The sequence below is a fragment of the Embiotoca jacksoni genome, unplaced genomic scaffold (genome assembly GCF_022577435.1).
Source record: "Embiotoca jacksoni isolate LCO1_2020_lvr unplaced genomic scaffold, fEmbJac1.0.p SCAF_1, whole genome shotgun sequence".
NCBI classification, from domain to species: domain Eukaryota; kingdom Metazoa; phylum Chordata; class Actinopteri; family Embiotocidae; genus Embiotoca; species Embiotoca jacksoni.
Genome location: NW_027185229.1, coordinates 4963354 through 4979233, shown reverse-complemented (window position 1 = coordinate 4979233; position 15880 = coordinate 4963354). Strand labels below are relative to the sequence as shown.

The window sequence follows — 15880 nt, the reverse complement described above, 5'->3', positions numbered from 1 at the left end:
TAAACTGCAACTTGAATGGTTGTGTTTGAATATCTTGATATCAAAAGGGCGATTAAAATCTTTTTGGCTCTTTTAAAAAAATTGTTAAAAAGATTCCATGTTAAAATCCATTTGAGTGATCATTTATTTCGGATAAGGAGCCTGTCAGGAAGTCTCATGCTGCTGTCTCAAACCTCACACTTCGAATGCTGGTTCCTGGAAGCAGTGTCTACCTGGGATCTCCAGGATTACACACCATCACGCATCCAGTTCTGTCAAACGTACAGTGAAGCAGTGTCTGCGAGGGAGACAGGAATGCTGCGTTTCCCCAGCAGAGCTATTGCATTAGAAACATCAACAGAGCCAGCTTCAAAGGGGGCTGCTTTCACATTGAATCAGTCCTCACTTCCATTAGATTAGATGGCCTTCCCAAAGTTACATTGCGTTAACGTTTCTTTATGGCTTCTCAAATCCCTCGCTCTGGTTCTGGTTCCCCCTGTGAAGCCACTTCAAACAGCCTCTGCCATGGCGTATCCCTTTGTGCTCTAAAACAGCAAATATGTGTCTCTCTAAAATGTTTCAGATGCGAGCTCGCAGTGGTCCCAGAGGCATAGAGAGCATCGCACACAGACGCACAAGAGTCAGGGGAGGAAAAGAACAATAGCTAAGTGTAAAGGTAGGGCTTCTACTGTGCTGACGACAGCCAGGTCTGGGAGGAAAAGGAGCTTGACTGACAGATGAGTGATGGACAGAGATGATAAAGACGGACAGATGCAAAAGATAAGAGAGAAAGAAGTAGAGACTATTGAGCCAATAGTGTGGGAGAAATCCTGCACCAGTAAATCAGTGTGGTAATAAGGAGAGATGGGAGGAGAGAGGGCTGCAAAGGTCTGGAAACATATGTTTCAGTTTGTAAATAAAACAGTAAATTGCTATGGATATTGCTTAAATATCTGCGGGCTTTGTACCACGCTTTGCGGAAGTTCCTCGGAAATCATTCTGGGACTGCCTTCTTAAAATGCCAAGGCGACTTCTTCATGTCAAAGAGGCCATCTGGTTCTCGACCAATTCAAGATGTTTGCTTTTCATTTAGCTTTTTTTTCCCTCCTGATGCTTCTTTTTTTAGATCAAATGCTTTACTTTTGTCTTATTAATACCACTGTTCAGCTTTCACAATGGAAAAGCCAGCGAACCTGTGAATCACTGTTCATCTTTGAGCAGCCATTCGAAGTAACAAAGTACTTTTACTCAAGTTTAGATACGCGTATTTTCATTTTATCCTTTTTTTTTATATACTTCAACTACTTCTTTTATATTAAAGGATATTTACTTTTTACTTCCCTATTTTATTCTGACTTAAGATTTTATTAGGTTAGGATACATGATATGCAATAAAATAAACTACTCAACATTATAAAGTAGCTGAAAATTAGCATTTCATCAACTTGCATACAGCTTTTACAGTACAATACATCATCAATAACAATCCAGCAACGCAGTTTGATAGTCTGAGAGGTTATATTCTGCTCCATAATGAGTTTAGTAGTTTAGATACATTTTCAGTGGCAGAGGAAGGATTCAGATCCTTTACTGAAGTACAAATATTCAGTACTGCACTGAAAATATTATTGAAGTAAAGATTTATAATGTTTTTTAGCAGAAGCAGTTTAAGTATAAAATAGAATCCCCCAGTAATGTCATTGAATCATTATTACTGATCACGGAAGAGTTTTATACACTGTTGTTTTTTATTTACATTTTGTGAAATTCTTAAATATTCAAAATCTTCATCTGTAAAATAACTGTTTTCTTGTAAGTGTCGTGGAATCCAAGTAAAAAGTAGAATCAAATGGAAATGCCATTTCAACTAAAGTACAGTACTTATATATAAAGTTACTTTCCACCACTACATTTTGCTGCTGACACTGTCGTATTTCCATGTAATTATGAATATCAGACTTTTACTTTTATCAACTGATGTGAAACTGCATGTCAGACAAGTTTAAAACATGTAATGAATAACTAAACCAGCCAAAGAGCAGTAAAATGTGCCCTAACTTGACATTTTAGTGTCAGGCACATAAACAGATTTGACAGCAGACAGGTGGAAGACTATGTTCTCTCAGTTGCTGTAATTTTGACATGATCTGTTCAATAAGTGTGCATACAGTGTAAACAAATAACATTCTCTGTAGATGGTTTAGGCTATTATAGATTTGGATTCATCTGTTGTTTGTCTTAAGTGTCGTACAGGAAGTTTGGGAGATTTTGGTTAGTTGAGTGTCTGAATTCTTGTTTCCCGTCTCACCACACACTGCCAGACTGCCAGTCAAGACAACTTCCTTCCTTGATTTGGGTAGAGAGGAGTCCCATAATTGAATAAAATGAGACCCCTCCCTCTCTTTACAAACTGCACACACACACACACACACACACACACACACACACACACACACACACACACACACACACTCTCACACACTCTCACACACACACACGTTTTACAGGCTGGTGTATAAACTTAATAGGGTGCATTTGGTTCCAAAGCAGCCAGCTTGCTCAATGGAAAGTGAGCCGGGTTGTTTTTCAGTTTCTTAATGTCGAAGTTTATAACAGCCAGATAAAAAAACGTTACCGTGGTGATTTAACCACAACATCGCAATTACCTTGATGCAGTGAGACTCTGGGGGCTTACAAACAAACCAGTATAATGCAATTAAGATATAAGTACCACAAAAAATGTCCTTAAAACACAGAGGAAGGATGCAGGGAGGCAACAAAGAAAATGAAATAATGATAGTGGCCTTTCAAGGATCAAAAGTTTCTGATAAGTGTAGTAAATAATGAAACACTGTGGCGGGTTCACTTTCCTTATTTCTCATCATGGTAGAAGTTTTTTCCTTAACAGCTGCAGGATGCATTTAAGAGACACGTTATTTGACTGTAGTTCTGCAGACAAATCATTAATGAGTTGTACTACCAAACACTGATAACACTGCATTAATTCAGTCACACATTTTTCACATCAACTTCAAAGTCCTTCCATCAGGCGGCTGCCTTTACTAAATCATACACCAAAAACACTCTGCACCCCCCCATCCCCACCCCTCCACTCCACCCCCACCTCTCCTTTGAGGGACAAAATAAAAATGTGGATGGATGGAATAATTGCCTGAACTTCAAAGTGCAGGTTATTGGCCTGCATTTACTGTTGCAATCGCAATTCTGCAGGGTGTTTTTTCTTAATAAATGTGGCTCAGTCCGGTGGGAAGAAGTGGTTGGTTGCTCTCATGGTGCAAATCCCACTCTAATGCCCAACACTGACCCCCTGACCCGGACTTAGCAGGAAGTAGAATGAGGAGCACACTTGATCTGATTCCCTGACATTTTCTCATATTACATTAAAGTCACGAGCGTCGTGGAAAAAAAAAATGAAAGTTTATCTTTTTGTTTTTGATGTTGCAATTTCTCCTCAAAGAACAGCAGGAATCAAATGTTTGAGAGGAACCGAAACTGTAAAAAGACAAACTCCTCATTCAAAAACAAGAAGAGTTAGTGGCCACTGATGTGTCTATATTTTAGATTTTGTTGCAAAAAGCTTGCCAATGCACATAAGATGTCGAAAAACATATTTTATTAACCCTCATACACACTCTTGCAGAAACACACACGCCTACGTTCAGTCAAGTGATACATGTGGACACACAATGCCAGAGTACTTCATTTCTAACACAGTAGTGTACAGAGATAAAACGCTTAAAGGAAATACAGCAAAATAATCTCATTAAGCAACAACATAAATGGTTCTAATGAAGACGATATAACATTAAAAAAAAACATAAATACTTATAGCATGCATATTAGTGGTATCACTGCTGAATTAAAGCCCAAACTTATTCTTATTTTAAGTCCCACTGATAAAAAAACATTACAAAAATCATTCTTTACATTAAAAATGCCCATTCATAGTTCAGAAATACACTGAACCAGAACATGTGGTGCTTATCTGGAATTGCACAAGAGAGTCTTCATGTTGATGTTGCAGGATTTGTTTGAGGTGACCTGCCCTCAGTGAGGCCCTGATACACTGTTAAAGCAGTGTTTGGATGTATATCGACCTTAAAGCATCGTGTTCATCACAGCGTTGATGTGTTGTGTTGTACAGATTTCATTTGAAAGCTTGTCATGACAAACTGACAAACTTAAATACATTTATAAAAAAAGTTGGGATTACAAGGAGCTGTACAGTTATGATTGGAACAGTGATCCCCTCTAGTGGCTGCAGTATGAAACTGCAACTGCTAATTAACACAGGAGTGTGTTGAAATGCAGTGATTCCCTTCACAGAAGCATGGTTAAAAAAAATGACCACGTCTTAGGTACATTTTTTTCATGAGGAAATTGTGCAGATGCATAAATAAGCAGGAGGCCGAGGAGGTGAAAAGGTAAGAAAATAAAATCTGCCGAGGATCATATGAAACAGGGCGGGATTTGCCTGAAAAGTTAAGAAGTTGACAACAAATCCTGGTCATGATGAAAACTCAAAAGACAAAAACCCAGAGGAGATGAAGGGAGACACTGGCCAAGAAGGCAAGGGAGTAACCAGGGTCAGGGTGCTCATCGACAACGCAAAGTATTATTAACTCTCCTGTAAATCCTCCTCCATCACTTTCACACTGTGACACACTCAGGCTTGGAGGCCAGCACAGTGAGTTTACACCAGAGTCTGAGGAGTTACCGTGGGATGTTGAGAGCGACCTCAGAAGTCACTGAGGATGCTGATGTCGGCGAACTCTTTGCGGTAGCGGTGAGCGGACAGCACGAGCAGGACGGACCACTTCAGGCTAATGAAGCTCCACACGCAGGACAGGTAGAGACTCTGGGGGTCGGTCAGCGCTGCGGCGGGGAGAGATGAGCAGTCAGCACTCTGCGCAGTTATATTCATGCATTTACGTTATACACAGTACAACAGTGTGATATCATAAAGATCTTTGTAGCGTTGCTACACAATACGGTCAAAAGTATGTGGATACCCATATGTGACATCTTATTCTAATAGACTTCATTCTTCTGTGAAGGTTTTCCAAAGATGTTGAAACCTGTCTGAAGAGATCTGCTGCTATTCAGCCACAAGAGGAACCGGTGAGGTCGAGTACTAACGTTGGAAGATGATCTATATCCGTATTTATAAACTTCTACGAATTTAACTCAGTCTAAAAAAGATGAAAAAAAATACCAATTTAGTGTAAAAGTTTACTGCAAAGTGAGAAACCCTCAAGTTATCACATGTATGCTCAAAGCAAGGAATAAGAATTTATCACAGAATTTATCACATTTCATGAATAGAAATGTAAAAAAAAACGTCAGAAAAACAGGAAAGCAGCGTACGTCCTCTTAAAAGTTCCATTTTTAAATTGAATCTTTTGCTCGAGTAAAAGATCCCAATGAGGTTGAAGTTGGGGCTATGCAGACCACTTAGGTTCTATCACACCAAACTGAGAGAGACATTTCCTCATGGAAGTGGCTCTGCGCAATGACCCATCGTCACATGACAACAGGAAAGGGACTTCCTCAAAACACTGACACAAACTTTGAAGCACAAGACTTTAAAAAAAGATCCCTCCACTGTAACTGAGAGGTGCTGCTCAAACCAAGAGAGGAAAGAGATGAAGATGGGTGATGTTGATCGGATGCTCATCATTTAAAAAGAAAATACCCCACTGAAGTATTTAACCATAAATTATAGCCTTTATAAACAGCCTTTATGTGACGATGGAGAGTCATGCGGAACAACTTACACTCATTGTTGTTGATGGCAACAGACAGGAAAGTGATGAAGGCTACAACTGCCAGCAGAGAGAAGAAAGCTCCGACGAAGAAGAAGAACTTGAGGCCCTTCAGCCAGGTCCGCCAGTAGTCCTGCAGGTACATGACGTGAGTGATCAGGGTCCAAAGCGCCAGCACACCTGAGTGAGGAGACGCAGAATACACAGTGAAGGGAGTTTTCAGGAGACATCTGCTTCATGAATCACTTAAATGTGAACACTGCTGGAGGTTTTACATGGTAACTTAACCCATTAACAACATTTTCAATTAAAAATCCAGCTTTTTAACATCTCTTATATGCAAGAAGAGACTTTAAATAAGCAGTTAAAACCATAGCTGAATATTTCCACTTGAGCATTTTCAGCACAATATCCAGTATCATCTTTATTTACCTTAACTCAAGTTATCTGGCGGTTCTGATTACAAGTCTAATATCAATGCTCTCTTTTCCCCAAATTTTAAATCTGAGTTCCACAATGCGTGGAAATCCATGGGGTATGTTTAATGTGGGATGTACGATAGCAGGAGACCGTGGTGCTAAAAAAAAAAAAAAACAGGGAATCTGTGGCCCACTGTGACATAAACTGATGTAACTGAGAGCACAAACGCTGAATATTACAGCGACACTGACTGGGAATCTGTATTTACTCTGGGTTTGTCCCATCTCGCTGATATCTGATCCACTTAATAAGAGAGGGGCCACCCTGCCCTACATATTACTATGTTGCATAGCTAAAAGAAGCTATTTTTAACATCATAGTTTCCTTGAGTGCACCAACAAGAAAAACATTTTAACCCGTCTAATGTCATTTTAAACCTCTGGAAGTAGAGTTTCATACATTACGGAGGATATTTTTTTTTTAATCAAAAGTAGTCATAAAATAGGTCGACACCACAGCTGATATTACCTGATCATATATAACAGTCGTTGAACTGAGTTTGGTAGGTCATGAAATTCTGCTGATAAGAGCGGTGAATGTGCATTTTTTTTCATACAGATCATGACACAGCAAGTTACCAACTGCTGAGTCAATAAATCACGCTTCTTTCTTCATTTGAAATGTAATAAAAGGAACTGATTTGTCGCAGCAGGAAGTTCTCCACTTTTCACAGACCGGGGTGCTACTTTGGCTTTTACGGAACAACGTGATGACAAACATGCACAATCATGTAATCTTGTAATTTTTGGTGCTGGACGGGGAAAATGCAGCTCGTAGATGTCAGAAAGAATAATGTATTAGTAGCAGTTCATCAGGAATGGTCACTAATATTATTTGCAGGAAATAAAATGAGCCTAAGGTTGCGCTTACGATCAGAAATATAAAAGCAAATGATAAGGGAGCCAGTTTGACCTTTGGTGAGATGTACAGTACATTTAACAACTTCTGAAACTGATTACTGAACATCCTGTGAACAGATAAGAGTAGAATTTACAGCTATGAGCCTGCGAAACTCAGCATCTCAAAAGGTCAAATTCATTGATGCAAAACTTAACGTAGTACTTTACATAACTGCATTAACCCAAGCCGTTTCCATTTTCAAAGACTTAACAGGATGTAACATTGTAACTTATAAAATTACACATCTGTGACTAATACCTGTTTTATAAAGTTTTTTTTTTTTTTTTACATTTATCAAGTGGAATATGATTTGCACTTTTCAATTAAAACCATTACATGTTGTAGGCCAGCTGCCTTTCCTTCACAAATTCAACACATTTCCATTTATTTGTATTCATTTCTGTGCAGTAAGAGTATTTATTTGTAAGGGCTTAAAATCAATTACAACCAGAAGCAGGAGGGAAAAGGTGCAAAATATTATGGTTGGGATTCACCAGAGGGCTCATGATACAATATTATCATGATACTTAAGTCACAATATAGTAGTAAAGCTTTTTTTTTTTTAAACACATATTGGAACTTATTACATTTTATCAAATGCAAATTATGTCTCTAAAGTACAACTTTGTCCATGTCTGTTCTTCTCACTTCAGTGTTTTTAGAAGCAGCAAAATTGATTTTCAAGCAGAGAAAGTAACGAACATTCGTAGAAAAAAATCCGCAATTTATGTCGTATGCACTTAATAAATTAATTTATTTAGTTATATAATAAAAATGCAATACTTGGCTTCCCTATGTCGATGTAATAGACACTAAGTTGTTTTAATTCGTTAAAGACCAAAATATACTTTGAATAGTTGATTTAAATGTGAGCAGCCTCTGTATTAAATTTTGTGTTTTATTTATTTTTTTAATCTACAATGTTATAATGAGTCACTATGACAGTTTGATCAAAATGCGTCTAAAAGTAGCTGTTAGTCAATAATAAAACAAAATCAGCTGTAAAATCTAAACAAATCTAACTGACTTGATTATATCAACTGATTTGTGTGCCCTTCAGAAAGAAGTCTGAACTATGACCTCTGTCTCATAACAGGCTCATTTTGTAATCAGGGTGTGTAGAAACAAGGTGGGCATCACTGGTGGAACAAAAAACAGACCTCATGAATTCATGTCTGAGAATGTGTCGTTGCAGACGGTGTTTACTTTACCGGACAGTCCTCCCATAGCTCCGGTCCACGGCTGTTTGAACGCGATGTTCCACGACAGGAACGCAGCGAAGCCCACGAGCGCACCGAACGAAGCGTAGCCGATACTGACGTGCGTCTTTTTGATACCCATTTTTAACAAAACCACAGACCGTGTGGGGGGAAAAGCAGGAGACGCTTGCAGGAATGTATGAGCCGAGTATTTGTGAGAGCAGCGAGCCGCTATTTTCTAAACAACTGCATCCGGTCCACCTGCAAACGAGCCCGTGAGGACAAAATGTGACTGCACGCGCGTGTCCTGCTGATTAATGCTTTCTGTCACATACCCAGAGGCCAAGTGTGAGGCATGACTAAGCATTTCTAATGGAAAGGAGTGCAGTATTTTTGTTTTGTTTTTTCTATCGAGCTGCAGAACAACACGTTATCACTCTACGTCACCCGCTATTAACCAAAGAAATCTGCTCAGTCCTGCAGCGCGTAAACGTGGAGAGGACACAGTGCCCCCTGCAGGACGAGAGGAATAGCAAAACATCTCAACCGTCCCAAAGATAGGGAGGACCCAAACTGCCAAAATAAAAATGAAGGTCTCAATGAAGAATAAACTTATATTTCATTAAACTGGACCAAAAATATATAGAGAATTTTTTGAGGGCATTAATGGATAAAATGTGTTTATATTAATATATATAATATTATATTAAGTAGTTGAAGTGATTGTCAAAATTGAGAGCTGTGAGCAAAGCTAAGGTACCAGGAGATACAATTTTGAAGGAGTTGAAATGTTAAAGTAACCCCATTGTACGAAAATGTCAGCGATGGTGTGAGAAGACCTGGAAGCAGTGGTGTCTCAATGGTGGAAGTGAAGAGAGTTAAAAGAGCTGAATATGTGTTTTTGCTGTTTAAAGTGGCTCTAAGAGCTGAAAGGGTTTGAAATGTGAACATGTGATCAATCAAAAGGAGAAATATCAGTTGGACAGTTAAAGATGAATGCAGTCGAAACATCAGCTGGTATGTAGCTGGTTTGAGCGAATAAACCAACGGAGTTATTAAGGTTTTCAGAATTGCTTTTAACATTTTGAATATTTAAACAGTTTGTTTAAAGTCAAACTCAGATTCAGAACTACAGTAACATACTGGATAAAGAACTTCTACTGCTTTGGTCGTCACATGTTGCCAAACTTTGAAACTGCAATACTTCCTGTATTCATACAATGAATGACCTCATCCAAATATATTGAACAAAAAAGGATAAAACGTAAAGTTACTCTGCGGGAAAAAAAAAATCAGCAACAATTTTAGAAATTAAGCATTCTCTGAAAATCAAGTAAATCCTCAGAGTCTTTTTAAAAAATAAATAACAAATATTACCTCGTTCCAGGTTTTCAAACATGTATAAAAGGTGTGACAGTAAACTGCACCAATCTGAGTTTGGGCTCAAATGACTGAGAAAATGATTGGTAGATTGATCAGTAAATAAACATTGTTTACAGTTTATGCTGCGGTAGAACAGGGCAACTTTGAAGGGTAGTAAGAGGGTAAATAAAGGCAAATAAAAACTCATGATGCCGGCATGGCTCGACTAATGGTCAGAGCAGCAGTGTAAAAACCCTTTACGACAGCAGGTTGATGTTGCCACAAATATGCCAGCTGCGACCTCCGTTAAAGTAGACTTGGCAAGTAGTAAAAGAAAAAAACATCATCCAACTTCTTCATGTTTTTGATGATGACCTTGTCGCGGTATATGCGTTGAACCAGCAGGTCGTCGACGGAGAACACCAGCAGGTCACACCATGAGGCGCTGGTCACCATCATCTCTCTTTGGACGTGCCAGTAGTAGTAGTGGTTCGTCTTCAGCCGCAAGACTTCGTCCCGGCAGTCAAGGAAAGAGCAGTCTTTGAAGTTACGCAATCTGACACATTTAGCCCAAAATGGTTCTTCTCACTGGGGTCAAACACCAGTCTATCAGGCCCAGCCACGGAGCGTTCGGATGGACAACCAGACCACAGGGGGACCAGTTGACACACAAACGGCGGCAGTATTCCCGAAGCGCTTCCGTCTTCATTTCCTTCCCAATCTGAGCCGTTTTAGACGTCGATATTCCTTCTTTCTGGATCTTAAACACCAGGTGCTCTACATGGCTCCATCCTGGTTTAAGTCTGCAGATCAATCAGAAGCGGCTGGTCAGACGCAGCTTCCGCAGGTCCTCTAAGGTCTCCTTGCATTCACGTGTGGAGTGTTCCAGATTGTGTGCTTGTTCCCAGGTGATCTGCATCACATCCACATGCTCCTGCTCCATGACACTGAGGGCAGGAATGACAGACGCCGGCTCCAGTTTGTGATAAGGGAGGGGAAATGGCGGTCGAGGGGGAGCTTTGTCATTAGTTACACAATCCTGACTCGACGGCGCGGGGCTCTGGTAGGACAGGGGGCTACCTTCAGAAACTTTACCATAAGCACAGTCAACCAATTCCACATTTGTAGTGAGACCCATTTTGGTTATCAGAGGCTTCTTGTCATCAGGAACATCCTTAAAGGCTTCAGTGAGCCTTGCTAAAAAGGAGTGGCAGTCAGCTGGGGAAGAAATTAAAGATTTGCTGAGCAATATCCTGGAAGAAACAGGTTCATGTTATTAGTTATGTATCAAAAACAGGCAGGATTACCTCAAAAACAAAAAGGGAAATTCATTCAGTGTCACTGTTCCTACCTTGGAAAATGAAGCATGGTTTTTGAAAGGAATACTTCTATTTTGAAGCAAGATTTGAGAGATGAACGATAAAAGATCAAAATCATTATTTCCTTTCAACAGTTTAAAACATATCATCAGACTGTGAAAAAATAATTCTGTAGCCGTCCTTGCAGACCTGCCAAATCAAAGAAAGTCCAGAAATCATTTCTGAACGAAGCATTGATCAACTGAGACATACACTTACAGTGGGTACGGAAAGTATTCAGACCCCTTTAAATGTTTCACTCTTTGTTTCATTGCAGCCATTTGCTAAAATCAAAAAAGTTCATTTTATTTCTCATTAATGTACACTCAGCACCCCATCTTGACAGAAAAAAACAGAAATGTAGAAATTTGTGCAAATTTATTAAAAAAGAAAAACTGAAATATCACATGGTCATAAGTATTCAGACCCTTTGCTGTGACACTCATATTTAACTCGCATGCTGTCCATTTCTTCTGATCCTCCTTGAGATGGTTCTACTCCTTCATTGGAGTCCAACTGTGTTTAATTAAACTGATTGGACTTGATTAGGAAAGGCACACACCTGTCTATATAAGACCTTACAGCTCACAGTGCATGTCAGAGCAAATGAGAATCATGAGGTCAAAGGAACTGTCCAAGGAGCTCAGAGACAGAATTGTGGCAAGGCACAGATCTGGCCAAGGTTACAAAATAATTTCTGCAGCACTCAAGGTTCCTAAGAGCACAGTGGCCTCCATAATCCTTAAATGGAAGAAGTTTGGGACGACCAGAACTCTTCCTAGACCTGGCCGTCCAACCAAACTGAGCAATCGTGGGAGAAGAGCCTTGGTGAGAGAGGTAAAGAAGAACCCAAAGATCACTGTGGCTGAGCTCCAGAGATGCAGTAGGGAGATGGGAGAAAGTTCCACAAAGTCAACTATCACTGCAGCCCTCCACCAGTCGGGGCTTTATGGCAGAGTGGCCCGACGGAAGCCTCTCCTCAGTGCAAGACATATGAAAGCCCGCATAGAGTTTGCCAAAAAAACACATGAAGGACTCCCAGACTATGAGAAATAAGATTCTCTGGTCTGATGAGACCAAGATTGAACTTTTTGGCGTTAATTCTAAGCGGTATGTGTGGAGAAAACCAGGCACTGCTCATCACCTGCCCAATACAATCCCAACAGTGAAACATGGTGGTGGCAGCATCATGCTATGGGGGTGTTTTTCAGCTGCAGGGACAGGACGACTGGTTGCAATTGAAGGAAAGATGAATGCGGCCAAGTACAGAGATATCCTGGAAGAAAACCTCTTCCAGAGTGCTCTGGACCTCAGACTGGGCTGAAGGTTCACCTTCCAACAAGACCAATGGCCCTAAGCACACAGCTAAAATAACAAAGGAGTGGCTTCGGAACAACTCTGTGACCATTCTTGACTGGCCCAGCCAGAGCCCTGACCTAAACCCAATTGAGCATCTCTGGAGAGACCTGAAAATGGCTGTCCACCAACGTTCACCATCCAACCTGGCGGAACTGGAGAGGATCTGCAAGGAAGAATGGCAGAGGATCCCCAAATCCAGGTGTGAAAAGCTTGTTGCATCATTCCCAAGAAGACTCATGGCTGTACTAGCTCAAAAGGGTGCTTCTACTCAATACTGAGCAAAGGGTCTGAATACTTGTGACCATGTGATATTTCAGTTTTTCTTTTTTAATAAATTTGCACAAATTTCTATATTTCTGTTTTTTTCTGTCAAGATGGGGTGCTGAGTGTACATTAATGAGAAATAAAATGAACTTTTTTGATTTTAGCAAATGGCTGCAATGAAACAAAGAGTGAAACATTTAAAGGGGTCTGAATACTTTCCGTACCCACTGTAGATTCATCGTCCAGTGATTACCAATCTCGTTTGAATAATCAAAACTATTATACATTCATGGCAGCTGACGAACAAAAAAAATGGGCAAGCCTCTTTGCTCAGCTCAGTAGGTGTGCTGTTATAACATGAGTTTTAAACCTGTAACCAATACCTTTTGTTGCAATAAAATAATTTATACTCGTTGCTTTGCAATAGCTCCTTCACAATGAATCATTAGGAAAGTTTCTCTGACTTGAACACTACTCAAAGTCTGTGGAGATCTTAAACATGCTGTGTGTGCAAAACAGCCTTAAATATATCAGTACTTGAAGTAATCTGCAAAGATAAGTGGCTGAAAATTCATAAATGTAGAGTAGAGGGACTCTTGGCTGGTGGTGGTGAGCTGTAAAATCTGCCAAATATAATTACTGATAAATGTGGGTTTTTTTCTTAATGCATAAAAGATGACATTTAAAAGATGGTTCACTCTTGTCAAAATGTGCCACATTTAACACATGCTTGTTTACCACGGCTCTTTGGGTTTTTTAGCCAATGGCTCCGATATTTCCAACTCTGTGTTTGGCTGCTCTGTGACATCTGCGGTTACTGCAATGTGTTGAATAACATCTGTCATGAAAAAAAAAGACAGACACCAATATTGACTAACTATACATCTCTTGCCTTATTTTGAGTATTAAAGAAATGAAAATGAGTTTTAAGTTCATCACACCACAGAAATATGGGTTGTTAACTACCCATCCAAATTTCAATGGAAAAAAAACACAGACAAGTTTGTTAAATTAGGCTTTGAAATCGTGAGAAAATCATCAGTCTTCTCCGCTCTGAGACTGGGGGGGCGTGTCCTGAAGGAGCTGAAGCCCCGCCCACTCACTGGAAGGTGTTCAGTGTTGTGTATGACAGTCCTGTGGCTGCAGTTCTTTTCCCCACTAAGCGGTCCGTCTGACATCCAACCTCTCGGTGACTTTATGCATGATGTCACACTGGCACTCTGTCTGTCTGGTGGTTGGAGCAGCCTGCTTTGGGAAAACAGAATAGAATCAGAATTTATTTATATTTGACATGCTGCCTTTGTGTTCTTTACTTTCTTTTTTTAATGTCCAAACATGTTTTAATTCTTTTTGTGCTCTAATGAAAGAAACGGTAGCATTACAAGGTTGTGGAGGTGAAGTTAATTTCAAAACCTTTATAATGTGCAGGAGGAGTTTAAATGCTTTTTGTGAGGAAAATCTTAGGCTGCAAACTGCTGCAAAGTACCTAATAACTATCACTGTAAAATCAATCTCTACTTGGTTTGGTCATATCCAGTTTGTTTATTGTCCTCATGTTTGGATGCTTACACACACTCTGGATATTAAATGTTGTTTTTCGAAGGTTTTAGTCCTTTATTAACCATGTTTCCTTTAAGACTTTATATAGTTGATTGTACTTGAATAACAGTAGTTATGTAGCCATGTGGTTTGTAACTTCACTGTGTTGTTATTTAACAAGTCAAGGTGAGGTGCAGTTAGTAACTATCAGTCAGTTGAGATTGGAGACGGACATAAGAAACAGACCCATCCTGGGGAGTTTTATCTGGGGGTTGAGCACCATGTTCCGGAGTCGATTGTTTTCCTCGTAACACGCCTCCACAATATGTTCAACTTCACCAAAGACCTCCACAGCCGCGGCGGTGAACCGTTCCGTCAGAAAGCTCCGGAAAGTCTCCAGTTTGGTGCGCGACATTTTGAACACTATGACCAGCTACACTGAAATGTTAGACTTCTTGTCGAGAGCTACAGAAGACGCGGGTAAAACCTCGGAAAAAAGTGACTAAAAGTGGACGTCCTGTGGTCTTAGAGGCGCTCTTCTTCTTTGGTTGTTTATTGGCAGGTGGCAAACCGGCTTAACGTTGCACTGGCGCCACTGACTGGACTGGAGCGTTAAACCAGAGAAGCAGGAAAAATACCTCTTTTAGGTAAATTAGTTTATTTAAAAAAAACAAATAATGCCACTATATATCTTGCCTGCTGTTCTCCCCAAAAGACTGAATAGTACCGGTGTTCTGCCTTCCTTGGTGACTGAAGATGGTGATGTCTCTTAATACTGTATTTTCCATAATGAAGTATAGATCATGTTCTGCTGTTTCTGATTGGCTGCAGTAAATGCATTTTCCATTTGTGTGCTTTACTGTTTCATATAATGCATGGTGGAGACCATGTGGCCTATTCTGACATGTGTGATGAAAATTTCTTCTCCATTTCTTCCACACGTCTTTGTATATGTCAACCGTCTTAGCTTCAGTTTTGTGTCATGGAACATGTAGATCTAACATTTTAACTGTGTTTTCAATACTGAAAAGTCTCCTTATTCTCTTAAATGGGTTTCGCTTTAGTGTTAAGTCACTCGGATGTTTGAGCTTCACTGTGCAGAGTGATGCTGAGAAAATTGCCACTAGAAGGCTGTTTTATATTCATCTTCTGAAAGTTTCTTTGTGTTAACAAACTGGATTTTATGATATTGGAGCTTTCAAAGTCATGTGAAGTGCAACGTTTAACTTGGAGGCAGGCTCTTATGTCCATGTTTTCTTAAAGCAGAGTATTTCTTGTATACAGGGCAGGGTAATCAAACTGCAGCCCGTGAGTCAGATATGGCTCATTTCAAAATGTTCCATGGCAAATGAGAAGATAAATGGGCCCATACTTTTTGACTGTTATTCTTGTATTTTGTTTTATGAAACTGATACCATAAAACGGATATGTGAGATTAATTTATTCAATGTACTAATATAATATTATTAGAGCTAGTTATTATTAGTTAGTTGTAGCCATTTATTAAAAGCATTGTCTGTGTGGCCCTCCAGCCCCAGTGATCTTCCCCTCTGGCCATGTTAGTTTGAGCAGTTCACACGGCAGCCCAGAAGAGGGCGCTGACGCACCGTGTTGTTCACTCAGCGACTTGATTATGTGGAGGAAGAAGAAGGGC

The 15880-nt window shown here is 39.9% G+C and overlaps 1 protein-coding gene across 1 annotated transcript; it reads right to left on the bottom strand.

The window, feature by feature from the left end:
- Positions 1–3596: 3596 nt before the first annotated feature.
- Positions 3597–8787, bottom strand: LOC138203098 (heme transporter hrg1-A-like). The gene is made up of 3 exons (XM_069157697.1): positions 8357–8787; positions 5778–5945; positions 3597–4875 (listed from the first exon to the last, which is right to left on the bottom strand). Exons 1-3 carry the CDS (start codon positions 8484–8486, stop codon positions 4739–4741), a joined length of 435 nt encoding a protein of 144 aa, XP_069013798.1. The 5' UTR covers positions 8487–8787; the 3' UTR covers positions 3597–4738.
- Between the last annotated feature and the right edge of the window lie 7093 nt (positions 8788–15880).